Source organism: Apaloderma vittatum, unplaced genomic scaffold (genome assembly GCF_000703405.1).
Source record: "Apaloderma vittatum isolate BGI_N311 unplaced genomic scaffold, ASM70340v1 scaffold37913, whole genome shotgun sequence".
NCBI classification, from domain to species: Eukaryota; Metazoa; Chordata; class Aves; order Trogoniformes; family Trogonidae; genus Apaloderma; species Apaloderma vittatum.
Window position 1 is genome coordinate 1 of NW_009708122.1, and position 23,283 is coordinate 23,283.

General features: G+C 37.4%; 1 protein-coding gene across 1 annotated transcript in view; it reads left to right on the forward strand.

The window, feature by feature from the left end:
- Positions 1-928: 928 nt before the first annotated feature.
- Positions 929-23,283, forward strand: part of LOC104271695 (utrophin-like) — a gene marked incomplete at its 5' end in the record, with an annotated part of 42,899 nt that continues 20,544 nt past the window's right edge. The window contains 7 exons of the mRNA XM_009866438.1: positions 929-1,014; positions 6,673-6,830; positions 9,373-9,539; positions 11,973-12,084; positions 20,620-20,756; positions 22,373-22,411; positions 22,650-22,715. Coding sequence (XP_009864740.1) covers positions 929-1,014; positions 6,673-6,830; positions 9,373-9,539; positions 11,973-12,084; positions 20,620-20,756; positions 22,373-22,411; positions 22,650-22,715 — 765 coding nt within the window. The remainder of the gene's footprint in view (positions 1,015-6,672; positions 6,831-9,372; positions 9,540-11,972; positions 12,085-20,619; positions 20,757-22,372; positions 22,412-22,649; positions 22,716-23,283) is intronic.

Consider the following 23,283-nt stretch of genomic DNA (forward strand, 5'->3'; position numbering starts at 1 on the left):
GGCAGCCAGCTTAGCCATAAGGATTTTGTGAATTCCTAGTGAAGGACCCAGCTAACCTTAAATGCAGGGGTTTGTGTAAAATATATATAATTTAACTACTATTATGATTTTTTTTTTGGCCATGTCTCATCTAAAGACAAATTACATCATGTTTTTTGGTCTTTGAAAGAAGAAATCATCAGGTCTTTTAAGAATATGTTTCTGCACTGACCTTTTGAACTTTGAAAATGTCTTTTTCCTGGGTTTAATGCTTTAGTATCTTTCTGAAAAGGGTTTGTCTTGCAGGTTTAAAATCACTTGTTTTGGTACCTACTTATCTGTTCTGAAGTTGCTTAAGATTTGGTGTGGGGCTTTTTTTGTGGTTTGGGTTGTGGTTCTTTTTCTTCATGTTGAACAAGATGAACCTGAAGTCATACTGCTTAGAAAGAACAACAACTCCATATCATTTAATTACTGCATGTGGTGGGCTGTTTATGTCCTGGTACACGTGTATATTGGAGCATTTTAAATATAAAAGTTAAAAATTAATTGAAAAAAATGAATAAATTGCTGTGATATGAAAACTTGGTTTTATTTTGCAGTCCTTGTGTTTCACACTGAGTAATAGGCTTTCCTGCTGTGTGCTCATGTATTTTTGCCTGTGTATATCACATTATTAAATTGTGTTGAGAGGTTTACAGAGCTAAATGTCTGCCCTTTTGGAGTAATACAAACTGTTTTGACATGTAAACCACTTAGAAGGCGATTTGTAAGGGAAAAGCTTTTGTAAGGGAAGCATTCCTAATGTGATTGGTAGTGTTAATTTGTTTGGAGATCTGAAGTGTATTTGAAGTAGAACTCACCAATGCTTTTTGCATTTTTTAAGAGACTTTATTTGGAATGAAGTAAAATTAAACTGTATTAAATTGTCTTGTCTTTATAATTTCAGTGGCCGAACTGGGAAAATTCGAGTGCAGTCCCTGAAAATTGGCTTGATGTCCCTTTCTAAGGGCCTTCTGGAAGAGAAGTACCGCTGTAAGGAAGAACGTATTTTATAAAATGCTTACTTAATATAATTAAGTCATGTAGAGTAACAACACACATTGCAGCAAAATATGTAGTAAAACATTTCTCGAGCTTGTAGCAAGGCAGTTTTCTTTTGAGCACCTAAACCAGAGTTGTTGTTTTCATTGTTATCAGTGGATTCTGTTATCTCAGAAGCTTGAGAAATAGTGAGTACTATAAAAATATTTCTCAAAAATAATTGCAAGAGCAGAAGACAATTGAGTAACTTTGTGGAAATACACTCGGACAAATACAAAAGATGGATTAAGCACTATGTAAGAGCATCCTAGGTGATGGACAGATATATATTTGCAGTAGTTCCTTGACGCTCTTCAGAAACACGTGTATAGAGCCTGTATTTGCTGTGTATCATTGGAACTCTGCAGCAATTTCTCTTCTCCTTAGATAATCTTGTAATCTTGGTTATTTACGAAGAGCAAAAGTACGGGTATCTTACGCATTGGAGCATATTTTGGCATCTGAATGGCATACCAAAACTTTGGAGCTTTTAGTTTGCGTATGTCCTTTGACATATCTGTGAATCAGTCCATAGCTGAAAGAGCTTGATGGATGTGCCTTTGTTCAGTAATGTTGATGCAGGGGATAATCTGCCATTTGGTGTGACGTAAAAAGCTTTTATAAAGTGTAGCAATTAGTTAAGCACAGACCCTGCTTTAAATGTTGTAGCCTTAGAGAGGCATATTCTTCTCAAAGTAGTTGGTAGCAAAATAAGCAAGTTTCTTTCTTTAAAATCTTTTGGATGAACCCTTCAGTCTTCAGTCAAGACTGCCTGCCTCGAGTGTTTTGTACCTCGGCCTTTCCAGAAACCAGCCTTTTAGGGATCAACTTGGGGAAGTGAGATTTCTGGGCTGCTGAGACATTGAGTTTATGAAATAATATAGTAACCTGAGAGAGGACAGTGATTTCAGTTTTTCAGTACTAGTAACCTCCATCTTTTTCTCTTACCTTTTTGGGGAAATCAAGCTTTGATTTCTTTCCTTCCTTTAATGGAAGTCACATTCATTTCCAGTAAAAACAAGAATTCTGCTAAATATATGTTCGTTTCTGGTATAGGTAGGATCTTTTCATTTGCCACGTTTTTTACGTATTTTCCCAGAGAAACTCCTGTGAGTTTTATTTTTTTTTAAATTAATTAAGCTTCTTTTTAATATGCTAGACTTCAGGGTTGACGTGAGAATGGATCTTTAATTAAAAAAGTCCCAATTACTTTAGAAGAAACATTGAAGCCTCAATTAATGAATGCCTATTCTTGAAAATGCTTAAATACATGCTTACTTCAAGCACATGCCTGGGTACTCCTGTGAATAAAAATGGACCTGTAACTGTAATTGAGTTACTGTGAGCTGGTTACATCTATCCTTGCAGGGCAAATAGTTCAGGGCTTCTTTTCTGTTGGTGAGGCCAATGACCTGATCTGGCTTGTACCCGCGTTATGCTGTCCTTTCTCCCTGTAACAGGGGTTTGGGCCAAATCTGAAAATGATCCCAGGCCCTGCCTAACTCTCACATCATTCCTTGCTATTTTGGGGGCGAGAGTTAGTTGTCTTTGATCAAAATCATGAAGGATACACTTTTGGCAGCTTCATGGTACAGATGACAAAGTTCCAGTGCTTGGGCATAGATCCTGGTGCTGCTGCTCAGTTTACAGCTATAGAAGTAGCCCTTACAAATGGAAAAGAAAAAACAACAAAACAAGGTGCACACAACAAAAGGTAATACTAGTTTAGTTTGAAAACACTCAGAGCATACATTATTAGCCAGCTTCTGAATACCGTGGGAAAAATGAAAGATTTTTAACCACTCAATTTTAGTGTCCCAGTTGTTCTCAGATGCTAAATTTTAGTCATATCCACAAGTCCTTGCAACAGTGAAAAATCTAATATGCACATGTGGTTATTCACAGCAGGTGTCATGCCTAGTCATGCTATCAGGAGACAATGTCTCAGTGAGTACGGATTTTCTGAGGGACAGCATATCTTCCCTCCACTTTTTTCAGTTTCAGAGGTGAAGAGAAGTCATAGCAATGTTAATAACTGGGCGTACATTTGTATGTGTTTCACTGTTACCTGGGCTCTGGCGCATTTTTAACAGAGAAAGCCCAGATTGACAACAGAAGCAGAAAATATACATACAGTTTTATTTAATGTGTAGATTTTGTGTCATATTATTTAATGCATAAAAACTGCAGGATTTGAGGATTTGAAAAATCTCATCTGTGAAGCAGTTCTGTTTCCAGGTGATGTACAAAATCCGCAGAATGTGATTTATTTACTGTTATGTTTGTGTTAATTTTCAAACCATTTGGTGATAGTTTAAAAGAAAAAAAAATTTAAAAATATGCATCCTGTTTGTAACAATGCAACATAAAAGGTGTGTTGTGGACATCTTACTAACTGTCTTATTACTATTTTGGTAGGTATTTAATAAACTTTTCAACACTTTCAATTATCCCCTTCTATACCAGCCAATAAATACATTTTTTTTTCTTCAGGTTGTTCAGTTAAGTTGCAATATGAGTCCTGCTGGCTGTCGTTCTCAAAATAATAGTGTGAGGCTGGATTTAATTTAAATGACTTTTTTTTCTCTTGTTTCTGTTTTTTCCTGTGGCTCAGGTCTGAATTATCTTTTCTTTTGCTTCCTCATTCATTCTTCTTGTCCTTTTGGTAGAGTCCCTTATACAGTCTAACTTTTTTTCGATGTATTTTACGTATAAACTTGTACTAATATGTATGTATGTGTCGACAAGTCATTTACATGAATTCATGGCTTCTGACATTGCTGGTGGGTGATATACAAGGTCCCTTTTACCACTGATGTGTGTATGGTGTCTGGGTGCTCCCTGTCAGAGCTAAAACAAGCCCTCCTCCCGTACATCTGCCTCTTCAGAGCTGCTCTCCGCATTTCCTCTCTACCAGGGAATAGCTTGTGAGTTACTTTGGGCAGGCAGGCCAGACAGCAAGGACATTTTGGCCTTCCATACCTTTAGTTTCGGAGCGTCTCCTCTTGTGTGTCATGCTGAAGGCATTGAGAGTTTGGGGAAAAGAGGACAGCTTGCACCTGGACACTCATCAATTATGGCACAGCTGAGAGTGCTAAGTTTTGTTTGGCTTTTGTTCTGGTTGGGTTTTTTTGTTTGTTTGGTTGGTTTTTTAAGTGGAGTGTTTTGGAAGAGTTTGAGCTTTTCAGAGGTGTTTGCTGATTACCTGCTTGGATCAACCCTAGATAATCACTTTCCCTAGTCCCTCTCCTGCTGCATTGTTTTTCCTTTATTTACTGGTTCCCCAATGAAATGAAGTTTTAGGGCTTAGAAAATTTACTTCCGTCTTCCTCCCAGCTGCAGCAGTTAATCAACTAATCTTCTTTTAGTGCCTGTTTTCACTATAGACTGGTGCAAACAAAAAGAATAAATCCAACCACAGCTGGAGAAGCCAGCCAGGATCTAGAATGACCAAGATGAGCCTGCAGCCGTGCAGTACTAGTTCTGTTACCAGTTGTTGTCTGTGGGGTTTTCTTCTCACCACTGAACACTGAAGATACTGTAGCATTTGTTTGATTAGGCAAGAAAGGGGCAAGAAAAAGACTAAAATGCTAAAAATTCATTCAGGCATCTGAATTCCTATTTTGTGAAAATCCTTTCTTCTGCCTCAATCCGCTTTGTCAAGAAAAAAAGTATGACCAGACTTTCTGAAGCACGCTGACAGAGCTTGGCAGTTGCTCTACATGAAGGGCGAAGCAATATACACTGTAATAAAAGTCTCTCTTGTTTCTGAGCTTGTCTGTTTTTCAGTCGGAAGTGCGATTCGATAGAATTTTCAAAGTTCATTTATTTCTATTCTATTAAAGGTTGTTCTGGTGGGAAGCATGAAAAGTAGGGGAATAGCATAAATGAGTTGGTTTGGGATTTTTTTGTCTTTTAAGATTACTTGGAGCTTTAATCCAAGCTGGCCACTGAGTGCAGAAGGAGAACATAAAAGCCAGTTGGAATGAACACAAAGAATTCACTTCCATTTCTTCTGTAATTTGTACCAATCACAGAATTTTAAAGTATTTCTGAGATGAGCCCAGTGTTTAAGGTATTTTCAGAGGAGACTCATCTTGTGACCAAATATTATTGTACACTCCTACAAAGTTTATAAATCAAGGATTGTTTAGCAGAAACCTGTTAAAAATGTCAAGAATTAAAATTTCTCATCAAAGAACAGTGTTAAGGAAGCACTTAAGAAATATTATCTGTACTGCAGACAGGCCTATTAATTCAGTGCTTTACTGTTCCTCTTAAGTAGGTACAAGCAATATCTTTCTTCCCAGTGTCTGTATTTGGAACAGTTTTCTTGACCACTTTCAACCTCAATTTTTACTGTCATTCCAGTCATCCCAGAGTGTCCACTTCTACTGCAGGGCTTGACACCTATCTTAGGAAAAGGGGATCAGTAAAAGCAAAGTACATGGTTGTCCGGGAAGCAAATGAGATTAATGTTAAGCTCAAGTTGTCTTGCTGGCTCCTACTCTTGCTTTAAGCTATTTCACATAGCTTAAGCAGGGAGCAGCTGTGACTTGAGGTAATTTCTATACTCAGTTCAGAGCAAATGTGCTTCAGTCCCCAATCAATCAAAGGGTGGCATGGATTTTAGCATTAAGGTATGGGTTTCTGAAATATTTCCTTCTTTATAGAGTCATATAATAGTTTGGAAGGGACCTTTAAAGGTCATCTAGTCCAACCCCCTGGCAGTGAGCAGGGAAATCTTTAACTAGATCAGGTTGCTTAGACCCAGTCTTGCAGTTCATCTGCTCGAGGGGTGTGGGAAGAGAGGTTGCCAGTGAAGACTGAGGCACAAACCTTGTTGAGTACCTCCTCCTTCTTGTCATCTGTTGTTGTCAGCTTGCCAGTCTTGCTCATCAAGGGGGTGCACTTTCTTTGACCTTTTTTTTTCTGGCTGATGTACCTGTAGAAGCCCTTCTTACTATCCTTTGCATCCCTTGCCAAGTTCAGCTCCAGCCTGGCCTTGGCCTTCCTGACCCCATCCCTACAGAGCCGGGCAATGTCCCTGTACTCTTCCCAGGATACTTGTCCCTGCTTCCACTGCCTCTGCAGTTCCTTCTTGCCTTTTAGCTTGATTGGCAGGTCTTGACTGAGCCGTGTCGGTCTCTTGCTTTCCTTGCTGCACACCTGGGGATCCAGAGCTCTTGCACTCTATGGAAAGTGTCCTTCCCTAGTGATAACATAGAAAATGTAGTAAATATGGGGGGGAGATGTGGTAATGATGGATTAGAACAAAAAGCTGTTCTAATTTTTTGATGTCTCTTTTGTTATTCACACAGCTGCTCCTACATAAAACAGGAGCTGCCTTGTCTTATTGTGAGATGCCGTAAGAAGCCATGTGGTTTCATTCATTCAGCCTTACTTTTCTCACGTGTGTGGTTATGGATCAAGAAAACACAGTCAAAGTAATTGAGATTAGATGAGGGCTAAACTGTTGTACATGGGGCCGTGGCCATCTATAACCACGACTGGATTATAAGAATTATGAAGCTTGAGCTGCAGTGTTACTGAGTAAAAGGGGTTGTACAAGGCAATGAAATGAACCAGCACCTCTTGTCGGTGTTTCAGATCTCTTCAAGGAGGTGGCAGGCCCCACAGAAATGTGTGACCAGAGGCAGCTGGGCCTGCTGCTTCACGATGCTATCCAGATCCCACGGCAGCTTGGGGAAGTGGCAGCCTTCGGTGGCAGCAACATTGAGCCCAGCGTGCGCAGCTGCTTCCAACAGGTAAGACAACAAAGACCTTCATGTGAAAAAATCCCACGTCTCTGGAGTCTTAAGATTCAGCTTTACGTGGGGTAAAAAAAGAAGAATTTAAAAATATCCCTTAAGTTTTTAAACAGAAATGCTTCTGCGACTGAATGTGGGAAGTTATTTGTGAAAATGCAGCTGTAAAATATGGTTTATGGTTTAGGAGAGGATCAAACAAATTACGTTTAGCAAAAAGAATATATAAATCTTTTTGATTTTGACAATATTGGCTGCTGTAAAAGCTCTTTAAAATTTTTGTGGCAGCCAATTATCCTGCTTTACATCGTTCAAAGCAACCTGATACTGTGAGAACAACGTGCTTTTCCCTGCTGGAACAAGACATGATCTCAACAGAACAAAAGAGTGATGTTGATAGTAATTTTTGACCTTGTGCATCAGGAAATTATTTGGCATTATTTTACTAACAAAAGAGCTTGTAGTTCCATGAAACTTCAAGCACAGTCGTTTATATACGGTGAGCCTTTATGCAGCAACTCAGAATGTGGAATAAAGCTGTCTTACAGCCTGCTGTTCAGCCACACATTACATGTAGGGGCTAAATGAGGCTGCAAGGAGTGTCTGTCTATTTAAAGAAGATGAGAATTAAAAAGAGGATGTTGTAATGGAACACCACCTAACTCAGACTTTATCAAGGACGCTTAAGGCTCTGAGTGTTTACTAGTGATACCTATAGTTCTTGAGTATATTGTTTCTGTGAAGGTAGCTGCTTTGAGCATTGTCAGAAACTATATGTGGACTAAAAATTCACTATGGTGTGCATAAAATTACTGACTTTAATATTTCTGATTTTATTGAATCAAATATAAATATAGTTAAATCTTAGAGTGAACTTTTAGAGCGTTTTTCTTTTGTCATGCTTTCATAGACATTTCTATGTTTTCATCCAGAGCTTTGAAAAATTCAGTTGTGCTAGCTTTTTTTTCAGAACGATTAAATTCTTTTCTGGATTCTGAGATTATTGGAATTAGAAGAGTTTCTTGGTCCTGAATGATTTTGTAGATACTTACAGAAGTTGGTTTGACCAATTAACCACATAAAACTTCCCCTGAGGTTTTAACATTGCTCTTTCACACACTAAGGGATGATGCTCGACATACCTATCACTGGCCTCGACTGGTTCAAGTCGTACCAAAATAAATTTTTCTGTCACATAAGAATGATCTTTATGTCCCTCAAGGATCTGCCCCATCTCCCATGCTGTTCAATTATGGGTGAGGGCTACCAGCAAGGTAGTGTTTGAATACTTCATGTGACATTAGGATTATACTGATGATGAGGGTGCATCCTTCATCTCATATGAGTAGCTCAAATTCAGTCCCTGGTCATTATGACAGCATAGAGGAAGTGTGCAGCTGCATGACAGTTAGCCTAGCGAAAAGCATGTTATTTTTTTTTTATGCTGCTCCCTCATACTTGCAAAAATTTGACTTTGACTATGAATAGGTTAAGAAGCCTAGTGCTTCTTTGCAACACCTGTTACCATTTAAGAATAACTTTCATTCTAAGTGGTGTTTTGTTACTTCCAGTGAGCTTAGAAAAATAACCTCTGTTCTTATTGCTGGCAAAGTTGTTGAATATAATACTTTTACAGCTAGGCTTCTCTGTTGGTTACAATTTAAAGAGAATGTGGAAGCGTGTTTGTTTGCTTCTTTGAACAATCATTCTAATACTTGAGCTCTGCTGTATTCTTGCAGTGATTGCCTGTAAGTGGGAGATTTCTCTCTTTCTCTCATTATTTATTTACCTACTTATTTATTTGTGTGTGTTTGTTTAATGTGCTAACTTGAAAGAATACAATGGGCTCAGAATGCAATAAAATAATTACATGAGTCTCATGGTGATTAGTAGACACACGCAATTTTTTTGACAATTTTAACTCAAAAAGCAACCATATCTGTAGTGTGTCTGAACTGCAGAACGTTTCACTTTCATGTTCCCTTACTTCTTCCTCAGGTCCTTTTAGTTCAAAGATGGCTTTACTATGGGCTCCATGGCTATGCACTCTGTATTTTTTACTCATCTACTCTACCTCTATGTCTACTCTATCACAGCTGTTAAGTCCACTATATTCTTACTAACTTCTTTTCTTTATTTGCTTTTTAATTGAGGTGATTTCTTGTATCCTGTAGCTGGTTTTACATTAATCTGGTACGCAAAGGAGTAACACGGGTTGGTTTTTTTGTTGTTTTAAATTGAATTAAAAGGAAATGTGTAATCATAGAATGTGTTGAGTTGGAAGGGGCATTTAAAGGTCATCTAGTCCACCCCCCTGCAGTGAGCAGGGACATCTTTCACTAGATCAGGTTGCTCAGAGCCCCATCAAGCCTGACCTTGAATGTCTTCAAGGAGGGCGCCTGTGCCACCTCTCTGGGCAACCTGTTTCAGTGTTTCACCAGCCTCATAGTGAAGAACTTAAATTCGCTTGTCTGTGCATATTGACTGTGTTGTTTGTTTTGATTTTTTTTTAATTTGGATGTGCTTTTTTTTCTCTCCACAGAACCACAATAAGCCAGAAATAACTGTAAAGCAATTTATAGATTGGATGCGCTTAGAGCCGCAGTCTATGGTATGGCTACCAGTTTTACATCGTGTGGCAGCTGCAGAAACAGCAAAACATCAGGCCAAGTGCAATATCTGCAAAGAGTGTCCAATTGTTGGCTTTAGGTGAGGGCAGGGAGGGGTTGGGTGCAAGGTTTCTCTGAAAATATCCACATTTTTAAATCTTCCAACAAGTACAATTCTTTATCTGTTTTTCCACTCTTTTCCTGCTTAACTTTGGGAACTGCCACTCCTGGTTGAGGCCACGGTGCCACCTGAGCATCCCCGGCCCCCGTGGTGCGGATATCAGACACCCCGTGGTCCTGTGACTGAGGGGTGTGCAGGGTGGGCTTGTCCTCAGGTGTTTTGATATTGGTGGGTCCATAGGTAGTAAATGAAGTATAAATGCACACCATGTGTTCTGTAAGCACAAGACCAAAAGGAACTGGCCAGTAAGAAAAAATGTGGGCTGCCCATCAGCTCTCCTGCATAAGACATGGGAAGCTAATTTATGCCAGGCAATATTAAACACTCTTCCGCAACAATTTTTCCTCGCTTAGCACCAATATTGATATGTTACTGTGATGAGACTTGTCAGTTCCTGCCTGAAGCATCGACCATAATCTAATTTTTGTCCTTTCAAAGGAAGCTGTGAATTCTAAAAGAAAAAATGACACCAGGGATATTCTCCATTTTTCCTCCTAAACTGTATGATTCTACTATAAATTATATCATGGGGCATGAGCCAGTTGGTGTCCCTAGTGATATTACAGCTAATGTGTTTGTGAATTGGTTTCTGCAATGTATAAAATGATGAGAAGAAAAAAAGTAGGGACCAGAGCTAAACATAACAGGCTTTTCTCCTCTACTGTGGTCATGAAGTCAAGTGTGTTATTTAGGAACAGTCTTTCTTGTAAGTTATTCTAAAACTTTTCTTTAGATATCTAGGCAGATGAGTAGTTTTTTTCCCTGTGCTTCCTGTTTCTCCTTCTTTCTGTTTTTCTAAAGGATAGTAGTATGATTCCTGAGGTCTTATAAGACTGAGCTAGCAGCCCTCTTCTTTTAGTATAAATATAGATATGTGAGTACTTCCAAAAGTAATTAATCTGATCAAACTTTGTTGCCTGCCTTAAGAGGAGACGAAATTCCTCTGAATGTTCCTATTTTTCTTAATTAATGCTTGAGGGAGAATAGTGTGACAAATCTCCAGATCACATATCTTTTAGATGCGTAAGCTGGGGCTGATGAATCTTGTCTGTAATGAAATATCTTGTGTGGAGAAGGGCATAGTCATGGAAAAGAAGAGAAAGGAAGACAAAGGAGTAGCTCATTCTAAATAATTTCTTCAATGAAGTTAGAGAGCTGCAACAACAAAAGCATCTGCCAAAAGGTAGATGTGGCCATTTGATACACAGGCTCTGAGTAAAGATCATAAACAGTTGCATCACCATCCTTAAAAGCGAACCTTTACGTTTATAGACACATATTCTCTTGCAAAACAAAACATAAAACTCAGCAGGGGAAAAATGTGGATTGGTACTGAAAATTGCTCTCAAGAAGCAATTTAATTTAAACTTTAACTATTCAGTAGCTATTAAATTTGTTTCAGTTAGCTCATTTTAGTGTCATACAAATGATATAACCTCATCCAGTCAGAAAAACAATACTGTTAAAAACAGTGGGCAGAATCTGGAATTGAACAGTGAGCTTTAAAAAAAAAAAGTCATGCTCCTGGTGGTTACATTTAACACAAGAGATACTCTGTATGTTTGTTAACATCTTTAGACGTATTACATGCCTTTTAAACAAAAATAAAGTAAATAAATCAATGTAATTTTAAAATCGTTTTATTTTGGTAATTCATGAATTATCAAGAGTTTTATTCTCTGAAATGCGCTTAAAATTTCTGAGCGTCAAAGTGAAGTACTAACATTCAAGCTAACCGATAGATATAAAAACTTATGGAAATAAACCAGTCTGATTTAGAAATGTTTGTTCGGGGTTTTTTTTGAGATACCATCTGAATGTTAAAGAGAGGAGAAGAAAAATTGAAGCAATATAGTTTTAAGTCAGATTGAGCTTTAATCATAAACACTCCACACTCCATTTATGAAGCTGGTGCCTGTAAGGTTCTCTGCTTCAAAGCAACTTGGGCAACATACGATTGACATTGGCTCTCTGTATGGCTATAGGAGGCAGGAATTTCTTTTAAGTACTCAATGAGTTGGCCTGTGTAGCGTAGGAAGGCTGTGTGAACTGGTCAAAGAGGGCTGCAGGTTTCACATGTCCCGTCTTGCTGCTGCAGCATCCCCAGTGCTCCTGGGTCGGCAGCCGCGGCGAGTGCCGGCTGTGCTGCCTCCAGTCACGCTCACCTGCGTGCTTCAAGGTGCTTTCTAAGCTAATCCCAACAAACTCGCTCTGTCCTTGGGTTGCTACTGCTGCTGCTGGAAAGCAGATGACACCATTGCAGAGAACAATTTGCCTCGTGAGGCTAAATAACAAGTAAATATTAGAACTAAACTTAGGAAGCTCTAATTGCTTTGTTTAATGTCCCCATAGGTACCGGAGCTTAAAACATTTCAACTATGACGTCTGTCAGAGCTGTTTCTTTTCTGGCCGTACGGCAAAGGGGCATAAATTACATTACCCAATGGTGGAGTATTGTATACCCGTAAGTACCAATTTACTGAGTGTTCCCGAGGGATTTGGTTTTGCATTATTTGAGGTCAAATACTTTTTCATAGTCTTTTGTCACCTAGATGTTTTGCCAGGATTTCTTTTTCATGTTTAGCAGGACCTGTCTTCCTGCCCGGAAGTGATCAGAGACTGTGCTAATGATGCTGGTTTTATGTGGGCGGTGTATGGATTCTGTAGAAATGGGTAGAAGTAGCCACTTCTGAGAGAACTTGAACTTCACTTTTGTTTTGTAAAAACAAAGCTAGAATATTAAATATAACTGCAGTACTTGCATAACTGCACATGCTCACACAGGCACAATAAAGGTGAGGACATGTCGGAGGAAAGGAACTCAGTTTACTATTGGTATACCATAGTGAAGAATATTTAATATCCTAGTAATGAACTTGAATGTTTTAAAAGGTGTATGATCTTTGTTTTCAGGGCTAACATTTCATCTGCTTCATGAAAACATGATTGGAAATATGTCATGTTTCATTTTGCTGAGTAATTACTGTTTACTGGGTTATTTTAAAATTGGTGGGTAGCTGACAAAAAAATAAATAAATGGAATTAAAAGTTTCTAGCCAAAAATGGTGTGAGAGTTTTGCCTGTAACAGCTAACAAAAATTCATTTTACAACACAGTAATTTCCTAATGAAATTTAAGACATGATTTTTTTTAAGGAGGTTTCTGGGAGACTTTCTCTAAGTGAAGCAGGTAACTTCATACAAATACCACTTACACTTTGTTTTTTTAATCTGCTAGTTGTTTACATTCTTAAGAATTTTAACTCAGTCATAAATAAATTAATAGAATTAGTTATGTAATTTAAACAGTTCTGTATGCTCAGAAAAAACAAATTCAGGCCAGAATGTAAATAGAGCTGATGACACAGAGTTGATTTCCAATTGTGTTACAGGGTTCTGTGGGTTCTGTTACTAGCAAAAAGAACCCAAAAACAATCACTGAGTTATTTGACTGTCTTTTGCTGTAGTAGTTGGGCTTATTAACTGTGTTTTCCCTCTCCATCCAATGTGTCTACCATAACAGAATTCAAATTCTGTTAAGTAGTGTTTTCACTTCATTGTGATCAGAAGAAACCATGAGTTATGTTAATTTATTTTCATTAATTCTATAACTTAATGTAAACATTTGATTGATAAATTTGCATGCCAGGCTACAATCTGAAGAATTTTTTGGAGGTACATTTATTGTTTTTTAGTCAGTTCTAATGTTTGTTATATTCTGGCACTCATTTTCTCTTTCTGCCTTCTCTTTTCAGAAGTCATTTTCTGCTTTGGTTTTATGCTGGTTTTGTGGTATGACATAGGCCCAGCTTTATCCATACTTACACAACTGTTCTAGCCCTCAGGATGTGGAGATCTACAGTGTTTTCTTTCCTTTATTAGATCTCACTAAAGATATGATGATATTGGTTGTTTACTTGCCTCCTTAGACAACATAATCCAAACAGTCTGAACATGTTTGAGATGTATTTTTCTTACATTCACTTTTTCTTTTCCTTATAAAGTTTTCTCACACCTCATTTTTAGTTTATCTCATGATCATGGAACAGAAATGTTTGTTATAAGATACAGAAAATTCAGAAAGGAACGTGTAAAGTGAGTCAAAACATACAATGCTGTCAGTCCGCAGAATAAGATATGCTTCCTGTTGCATTAGTCAAATACAGATTGCCCTCCCTTGAACAAGATGGTATATTTCTGATAACTGTCAGGTTTTGTCTAAAGCAGCAGATTTGGTATCTGAGAGCAATTTTTAGTTCCTGTTAAACATGTTCATATTACGTAACTGGGCTATTTCATTTACGAATAGAGACTTCCATAGAGAGAAATATGTTCTGGAAATGACTGAACTCTCAGTGTACCTGGGACTAGGGGCAGTTTCTATTGTAAGGAAAATTTCTGCTACATGTGCAAAAAGAATATAGTTTTAAAGCAGTATTAGGTGCAAAATAAGGTAACTTAGGCAAAAGTCCTTTCTTTCCATGAAATATGGGAGGAATGAGGAGAATAAAATGACATTCTTGATTAAAGTGAGCAAAGGCAGGCAAGCATATGTGAGGTAAAGGAAGGAAATTGGGGTAAAGTAGAACAGAATAAAAGAGACGGCATATAATTCAGGTGATGCATAAAATTAGAGGTCCAGCACTGACCCCCATTAATTTGAAAGCTGAATATGGGAGCTGGATTCTTCTCTTGTGACCTGCTATAAGTACACTTTGCTAGCTCCTTTTCTGTAAAAAGAAATGACCCATTATATGAACAGACTTCTTACATGCATGTTGAACTTTCATAATCAGTACCTACAAATAATCCATTTTAACTAATCTCATCTGAATTAGATCAAGAATAAAGAATTGATTTCACAAAAATAATCCAATTTTATTTATTATTACTATTTGTAATAATACATTTTGGTTGGTGTACTAATCTGTTGTTAAACCTCTCTACATATTGAACTCATTTAATTCAATATAATAGTCAAGAATTGCAAAATTCTTTGCAGTAGGTTACTCGAACAGCTTGTATGTTTGAATAGAATGCCTGAAAAGCAGCATAGAGCTGGGTGTGTGACATAAAAAAAAAGGTACCAAAGGTCAATGAATTGTTCCTTAGAGTCCATTATATAACAGTGCAGATAGTCTGAATAGGAAAAATGTATCTGCTCTACCTTTTCAACCAAATTCAAAGGCTGCTGATATTAAAATGTTACTTTTGTGGCCAGTGTTGCAAAGCAGAGTGCAAATACACATACTCATCAAACTGCGTTAATAAAATCTAGCTTTCCTTTCTTGCTGTTAATGTATAATATCAAGAATACTAGCAATAATTAGGAAAAAAATGTATCCCTGCCTAATGAAGTTGGCATTTGGAACTGGAGCTTAGTCACAGACGGAGGGAGGACCTTTGGGTAAGCAGTTCAGTCTTGAGTATGAAGGGATTTCTCTGAAGCTCAGTTACTTCTACTTAAATTTAAAATAATTTGGAAAATGGCATAAGGAACCTGCTTTTAAAATTAAATTTGCAAGGGGATGGTTCTCGTTTTGAGTTCTGTGATATTTGTATCGGTTGAGAATTACTTCATAATTTCAAAATAGGGTTGTTTACACCAGATAGTTTTGTGTAGTTATTACATCCCAATCTGTAATGCCATTTAGCATTCATCCTACTTTGCAATTTCATTTTTTTGATGCTGGAAATGCAAAAAAAAAAAAATCATAATAATGACTTTGGTCATGTCTTTTGTCTTTCATTGGGGATTTAAAGATGGATGGGATATGGAACTGAAAGCGTGAACTGAAAACTGAAAACATCTCTAACTAGTAGAACTGCAATTATTGTAGTTATTTTTTCACCTTTAAATAGTGTTTCTCTAAAGAGATGGATAAATAGGATTTTTAATGTAGATTTTTGCACAGAGAAGTGTAACAAATTTTTAAGATATTTGTAGTATCTAATTCAGGATTACTTTTACGTAAGTACTTACATAATTTATTTTTGGGGTATTTGTTGAATTAAAATTCTCTCTGTAATGGTACTTGTGTTATATTAATGTGGCTTTCTGTACCAACGGGTCCTTTGAATTTCGGATGGAAATACTTACTTTATCAGCTTGCTTTCTCCAAACTGTTTCCACTTCACAACTCCTGTATTCCATGGTAAGACCTTTAAAAGCAGGTTTTCTGAGATAGTGTATAAATATCAAATCATGAGTTCTGAAAATTTTCTCATTGCAAGTAGTCTTAGTTCCTGGCCTCTGTGAAAGCCGTTCTGTGCCACAGCATTCACCTAACACAGCTCCTTGTTTTGGGCACTGGTTTATTTGTAGCCTCTCTATACAAAACAATGACAGCAAAGGTTAGTCCCTCTGTCTTCCAGATGGCCAGAATTTTATTCCCCTGAAAGCTCAGAACATGATAGGCGAGACATCAGAAGTTATTGGTGGAATGATAGTTCACCCTAGGGTGAATTTATTTTCCAGGCACAATAAAGCTTATCTGCAATAATGCCTGTTAAGACTTCTCCTCTAGGTAAGTCATCTGAAAATTTAATTGCTACTGACATCCAGAGAAGAAAGATACATTCCTGAACATTAAGCAGCCTCAGTGTTTTTTTAAGCAACCAACTGACAGAAGTCAGTCAGTGGTTTCATCTTGATGTGCTTATCAATGCACCAAGCATGACGCTTCACTGTTATCAAAATGGGATTGTTCTGTGAGGAAGATGAAAGAGAGCAGCAAGAATTGTTGGATCTGGTTATTTTGTGTGCAGAACATTGCTTCTAGCTGTGGCATTCAGAGATTACTCTTTGCCGTGAGAAGAAGAGCTATCTGGTCAGGGCAGTCTGATGCCTAGCAGCGAGGCAAGGTGCTCTTGCAGTTGCTCAGTTGGCTGGCTTATGTTGTCTGCCACCTTTTCGCAACTTTGTTAAATTGCGAGGTAAGTTAGTTACTATTGAAATTTCTGCCTGATTTCATTGGAGTAAATTAAAATACACGTGCAATGTATAATTAAACTCCTTTTGGTGAGAAATTGCCAAGAAATTAACATGTTGGAAAGTGATTATATAACGGTAATCTTCACAGTGTTACACAGTGCAAGCATCGCTGATGTGGCAGCCATAAATACAGTTGTTATACCTTTAATAACCTAATTTTTGTGGCATCCTATCTCAAGAGATGTGAGATGCTTTTTAAGAATTTTTGAAAGGGAATGAATGTATGCACTTAAACATGTTTTTAGGTCATTGGTGAAATTGCATTCTTAAGTGTCACTTTTTGAAAAAGGAAAGTAAAGGAATGGAGTGTCTGCCCCTACCCTACATCCTGTGTTGGGGAGTTTCCCAGCTTACCAGTGGTACCCAGGTCTCAGCTGCTTTAACATGCAGCTATCACCGTACCTGCACATATCGTAGCTGCTACCATAAGTAGGTCTAAACATTTTGTTTTCCATCAAGAACGGTCAGACTTGGTACAGATTCTACCATGTTACAGATGAATGAATGTCAAATAAAAATATGGATATGTAAAAAAGTCTGGGTTTTGTTGGGTTTTGGTTTTTTTTAAACCACAAACCTTAAAATTTACTAAAGCATTTGAAGAGTATCAAATTCAGGTACAAGGGCTTCTATTAAAGAATAAACTGAAGTCCTTTTAAATTACATAGATGCTTTCTTACACAGTGATGTCAATTTTACAGTATATGTCTTACTACACAAAATGCAATTTCTTGGAACTTGCTTGTTTATATTGTGTACTGAATGTCTGTAAATTTGTCTTCAGCTTCCTCATAACCCATGAATGTCTTTGAGATTAATCAAAGCTTTTGTTAGTGAGGTTCACATTGCTTCTGGGAACCAGTTTCCGCATGTATATTGGAACAGCTCTTTTTTTGTTTTGTCTTAACAGAATGAAAACTTAAGTTCAGAGTAGTCCTTTTACATAGATATTTAAAGCAAAAGGAATGGGAAATTATTGGGCTTTCATTATCACTTTGGATTTTTTGAAAAGAGAGGAAAGTGAGAAATAAATATAAGCAAATATATCTATATATTATAGATATTATACATTGCATGTTTATTTCTTATAATTTTAATATTATACACTATTTAATTCAGTGTTCACCAACTGGTTTATTACATTCTTGGTAGAACTTCTTCCCGACAAAGACTTGTTCTAATATATTAAAAATACATGCCAACTGTTTTTTTAACCTACATATGAAAACAATGTCTCACCATATTCTGTTTTTTCCACTGCTTTCCATGAATTCCAGTTTCTTAAATTTGTGTTGGTTTACAAGGAGTTTTATCTGTGTTCAGTTTGTGGCTTATGACTCCATTTATACCTGTCTGGACTACAGAAAAGTGCTAATGCCAGTTTGTCATTTGTTACAGATTTTCTCCTTGAGACTTTCTGCTACAGATGTTTTTTTAGTTATGTGCACCAGCCATGGCTCTTAGTTATTCATTCCTGAATTTGTCGTGTTCTGATATTTTAAATTGAGTTTGAAAGCACGGTCTTTTGGCTGAAATTTTCACTGAAGGAAAGGATTTTTTTTCTCTGCTTTTGAAGTACTTCTGTAACTATGGTGGTATTTGTGTTGTTGACTTGTGTGGAAATAGTCAAGACGTCATGATCTGAGGAAGTGTACAAGCTACCTGTTAGTTTTAATTTAGTAGACAGATTCTATGCAATAGTGCCTGGCTGTTCTTTTCCGAAGGTAAAATGCTAGCATACTTCTCTCTTGGCGTGATTTTGGATTATGGAGTGTGGTTCTATGCAAAAACATAGAAGAAATACTTGTAAGGGTTTCATTTTAGTTGCATCTAAATTAAAATAGTTGTTCCAAATCTGCTTACTAGTTAGTATTTATTGTCAGGACACAGTCATACTAGTCTTTCCAAGGAACTGGGTCAGGCTGTCATACTGTATAAAGAACACACCAGAGGAAAAATTTGGCAGCTGGAGACATTTATTTCTGCCATGCGTAGGTGCGAAACCTTTCATTGCTTGGCCTCGGAACCGGGTTCCATCTGCCGGAGCTACTGTTGCATGAGGACGAGGGGCCCTTTGAGCTGCCTCACTTGTTTGGATGAAGCGGTGATTAGAGCAGATGCCTTCTGAAAATGATTTTGTGAGCCCTCCCTGAATTTATCTGTATTGAAATTCAAGGGTTCAAACACCTCTTAATCCCAAATTTGCCCACTTTGTTGTTACTTGTTAAAGCCACGTGTTTGAAACACCTACCAACATCAGTGAGGTTATCTACGTTTTTTTACTGCTAATCTGATCTGCATTACAGAGCTTGTAATTGCATGCATTGTACATATAGTAAAATACATCTGTGAATAGAGAAGTATATTTATGTTTTGACAATAGAGAATAAAATCAGAGAACAGTTTGCCTGACCTGCTTCTGAGCTTCTTTGTAATACATAATGGAAAATAAATTACAAAATAGGAAAGTCCTGTGTTCTGTTTTCCCTATAGATATCCCTCCACTTTGGCATCTTTTTTTTTTAGCAGGCTTCTCTCAAAGCAGATTTGCAGAAATACAATCTGTAGTTTGTTACAGGGCTTGGGCTAGAAATCTGTAGATGCCATTGCAAATCTTCAGCTAACACAGGAGGTGGATGGGCCACTTTCTTTTTACTGCAGTTGCAAGAAGAAATGCTTAATTGTAACTGCTGTGTGTGATGGGGACCACTCTGGTTTAGTACTCAGTACTGTCTGTAAGCATATAGAGTTTAAAGGCAGCCGTATACTATTCTTTCTTCTTGCAGGTCTCTGTTACCATTTTCACCTTGTCTGTGTGTTTTGCTTGTATCCCTGCTTTTGTAGAAGTAGTTAACTGAATAGTATCACCAGAGCAGTACTGCCATTATTGCTGTGATTATTTGTAGTTAAATTGACTTTCAGAAGCAATTACATCCATTTTAATTGTGTTATAAAGAACACAATTAATTTCATGTTGAGATGGGGAATGGGGCTAAGCACTTGTCAGTTTTGGAAGAGGCTGCATGGTGGAGACCAGCAAAAAAGCTGCTGGGGGTGGAGAGAGTTGCCAATTTTAACTTTAAATGTAAAGAATCTTGTGGTTAATTTTAGTACTAGTCTTATCCTGTGCTAGTAAAGAGGTAACCGAATCAGCCCTGGGAGTTTGTTGCTTGAGGCACTGATTGTTCTTTTCAGTCTTACCTCTGACTGTGCCTTTGAGCAGTGCCTGTACAGTGTTTGTCGCTTCATCTGTGGGTTTTTTTACTCTGCCTGAGTGGCAGAATCCTGCAGGAAGAGATCTGGGAACTTGAGAAAGTGTTTGTGAAAAACTTGGCCATTACTGCAAATAATGGTTTTGCATGTGCTACTCCCATCTCATGATAAAGTTTTCCAGTTTAGGTATAGAATGGGAGACAGTGAGTATTTTGTGGCACTTTGTGAATATAGCGGGCTGTGTTAGGTTTTCTTTTCTTCTTTTTTCTCTTCTTTTTTTTTTTTTCCCCTAAACAAAGCCATTACTGTTTGCTCTATTTTTTCAGCAGAGCCATTACAAGGCTTTTCTGTCTGTGCAGTGAGTCACAAGCTTCATGTGCATGAGTATAGTCAAGATTGCTTTCAGTGGCTAAGACTATCTCCTAGTATCTGGCAAACTGATTTCCTTTTTTCATTTTTCTGAAAAAATATATATTTCGGTTTTGTAAGACTGTTTATAAATGTATAACTTAAGACTCAAACCTGTTTAACTTCTTCTCTAATTTATAAAGTAATTGTTAAATCCAGTACATTTATTGCTGGAAATTTGAAGCCTCACTCTTTTTCCCAGTAGAAGACAATTTGTAGATGCGTTACCATTATTATTGTGCCATATTTCAGGACAGTAAAAAGGCAATTTTAACATCACTAACATTTTGAACTTCTTCCTTGTATCCTTTTTCAGGACAGTAGCAGCACTGTTTTCTCAATGCTATTTAGCAATGTTCAATTTAATTTCTTTTAACTTTTTAAGACGACATCAGGGGAGGATGTACGAGACTTCACGAAGGTGCTGAAGAATAAGTTCCGGTCAAAGAAGTATTTTGCAAAGCATCCGCGACTTGGCTACCTACCTGTGCAGACAGTATTGGAGGGTGACAACCTGGAGACGTAAGCTTGACTATAGAGTAATTGCTCCTGGGGTCGCTGGCCTATTCCATTAAAAACAAAAAAGTGAAACTCAAGAAATAATCTACAGCAGTTGTAAAGCCTTGTGCGGTATTATTTTCTATTAATCGTTTCGCATTATTTGCAGATCTAGCCTGGTTTTGGAAAATTAGCCTGATTTAGACTTTGATTTTTTTAAGCGTTTTATCATAAAGTCTTGTTTTTCAGCAGGTAATGTTGGAGGCAGCTGAATGGCTGTTTTACACTTTTATAGCTTTGGGGAGACTTTTGGAACTGCACTGCTTATTTTGTTGTGTCAAAGTCCCTGGAGTTAGAAATCTCTGAGCTAATTAAGTTCCTACAGGCTTCAGAAATCCAGGTGACCTAATAAAAGTGAGCACTCTCAGTTTCTCCACAGCATTACTTAGGGTGCTGACAGAAATACTCCACTTTATTTACTTACTTGCTGTAGTTGTCAGCAAAGGACACTCTTAAAAGAGCAAAATTAAGATGTGTTGACAGGGCCCTAGAAGTAGTTTCGTGGATTGACTCTCCTTGACATCGCGGAGCCCGCGGTGCCGCCGTATCATCTGACCACGGCACGGCCGAGCTAGCGACAGCGCCTGTGAGGCTTCAACACGGGTGCTCTGCTTGCCTGCAACAGCCCCGTGCCACGTTCTGCACTCTATTTTCATGTCCAGAGGACTGTACATTTTATTTACAACAAGCAAATGAAACCCGCTCATGAGCAGTTTGAAAAACAGGAGGGAGTAATCTGGAAACTGTCATGATTGGTGTCCTAGCTTCTAAGGAAGCAGCACACATTCAAATGTTAAAATGTTACTCACCAAGGCAGTCCTCGTCTGCCACAAAGACATGAAAGCAAAGTTGCTTTGATTTGATGGAAGTTTGCCAATGCTGCCAGAAATTGGGATGTCAAGCCTATAATCACAAGTCAGAATAAAACTCTCTTGGTCCAGTCAGCTCGGAAATATACAGATAAATTGCCAGCATCATGCTGAGGAAACTGTTGGTATTGGTTCTTTCCCCTGCAGGTGGCAAAACTCAGTAATATGTTGCTTTAAATAAAGAAAAAAAAAGTCTAATTAGTTACTCAGGTGTCAGACTGTAATAGAATGTGTATTTACCTCTGATTATTTTTATGCAGAAGGAAAATAGCCATTGATAACTTTGACTTGTGGAGTTTTTTTGTTGTCAATCATGTTTCTTTTCCCCCCTGATTTTTTTCAGTAAATATATTTTCTAGCTAGTTTAAAATGAAAAATCTGGTCCTTGGATAGAATTTAATTAAAATGAACTGATTATAGTTTATGAGCTGCAGTTCAATCAATAACACTGATTCAGTATTTTTTTAAAAAATTGATTTTTCTTTAACAAAATGAAGTATGTAAGTCAGTCTCCTGTGTCTTCATGATACATGGCAGTATCTGTTAACTGTCTCTTTTCTACGTTAGTTGTTGCTGATTCAGATAGTCTGTGTGGGTTGCTGGTTAAAATATTTTGTGTTTCTCAAGCTTTCTCTTGCTTAAATAGCAGTAAAGTTTTTGTTTCATAGTTTCTCTCTTTTCTTTTTATTTTTTTGTGTGTCTTCCTTACAGTCCTATCACTCTCATCAGTATGTGGCCAGAGCAATATGAGTGAGTATGCAAAATCTCTTTGTCTGGAAAGCTTATTATACTAGTTCTTTTCTTTTAGCTCAGTTGCAGCTAATCCGATGTGCATGAGTTTGACCCAAAGCAATAACACCCTTGGCAATATTGTGAATTTATTTATTTTTCATCAGTCTAACTTACTTTAAAAATAATGGCATCTATAATATGAATTGCTTTAGATACCACTAATTTTTTTGTTTGTATGTTTTTATTTTTAAACTAGTCCTTCCCAGTCTCCACAGCTGTTTCATGATGACACACACTCCAGGATAGAGCAGTATGCTACCAGGTAAGAGATGTTTCTCACCAGTACACTGCATTTTGTGATTGATTCCTGCAGATTTTAATATGGTCTACTGACTGGACATTATTTATTAAAATTTATACTTCTCTTTACTCAGAAGTCAGATGTTTTTAAACCATAAACTTCTGAATATAGTAATAGTAAAATAAATCTGTTAAATCTATCATCTGTCACTGCTGCAGAATTACTGTCTTATTTCCAAAATATGCTCTTTTCCTTTTGTTTCCTCATTTTAACTTTTGACTGAAATTGAACTTGTTGGGTATATAGTTTTTCCCTGTAGATTTTAGATCCAGCATTTCATTTTCTTCATGGACAGCTTGACACTGTCCATTGCCATAGACTTTTAGCAGAGCATATAATAATTACAGATGCTTATGTTCTGGCTTTTGTAGGGTCACCCTAGTGACCCTCATGATAAAGTATCTGTTATGCCAAGTCCATCTTAATGCTTCTGTGTTTTGTGGAACTCTCTTCTGTACATTCAGTGCTGCTGACAGTTAAGCACTAATCAGGTGTACCCTTACATAAACCAGTGGTATCCTCTCAAAAA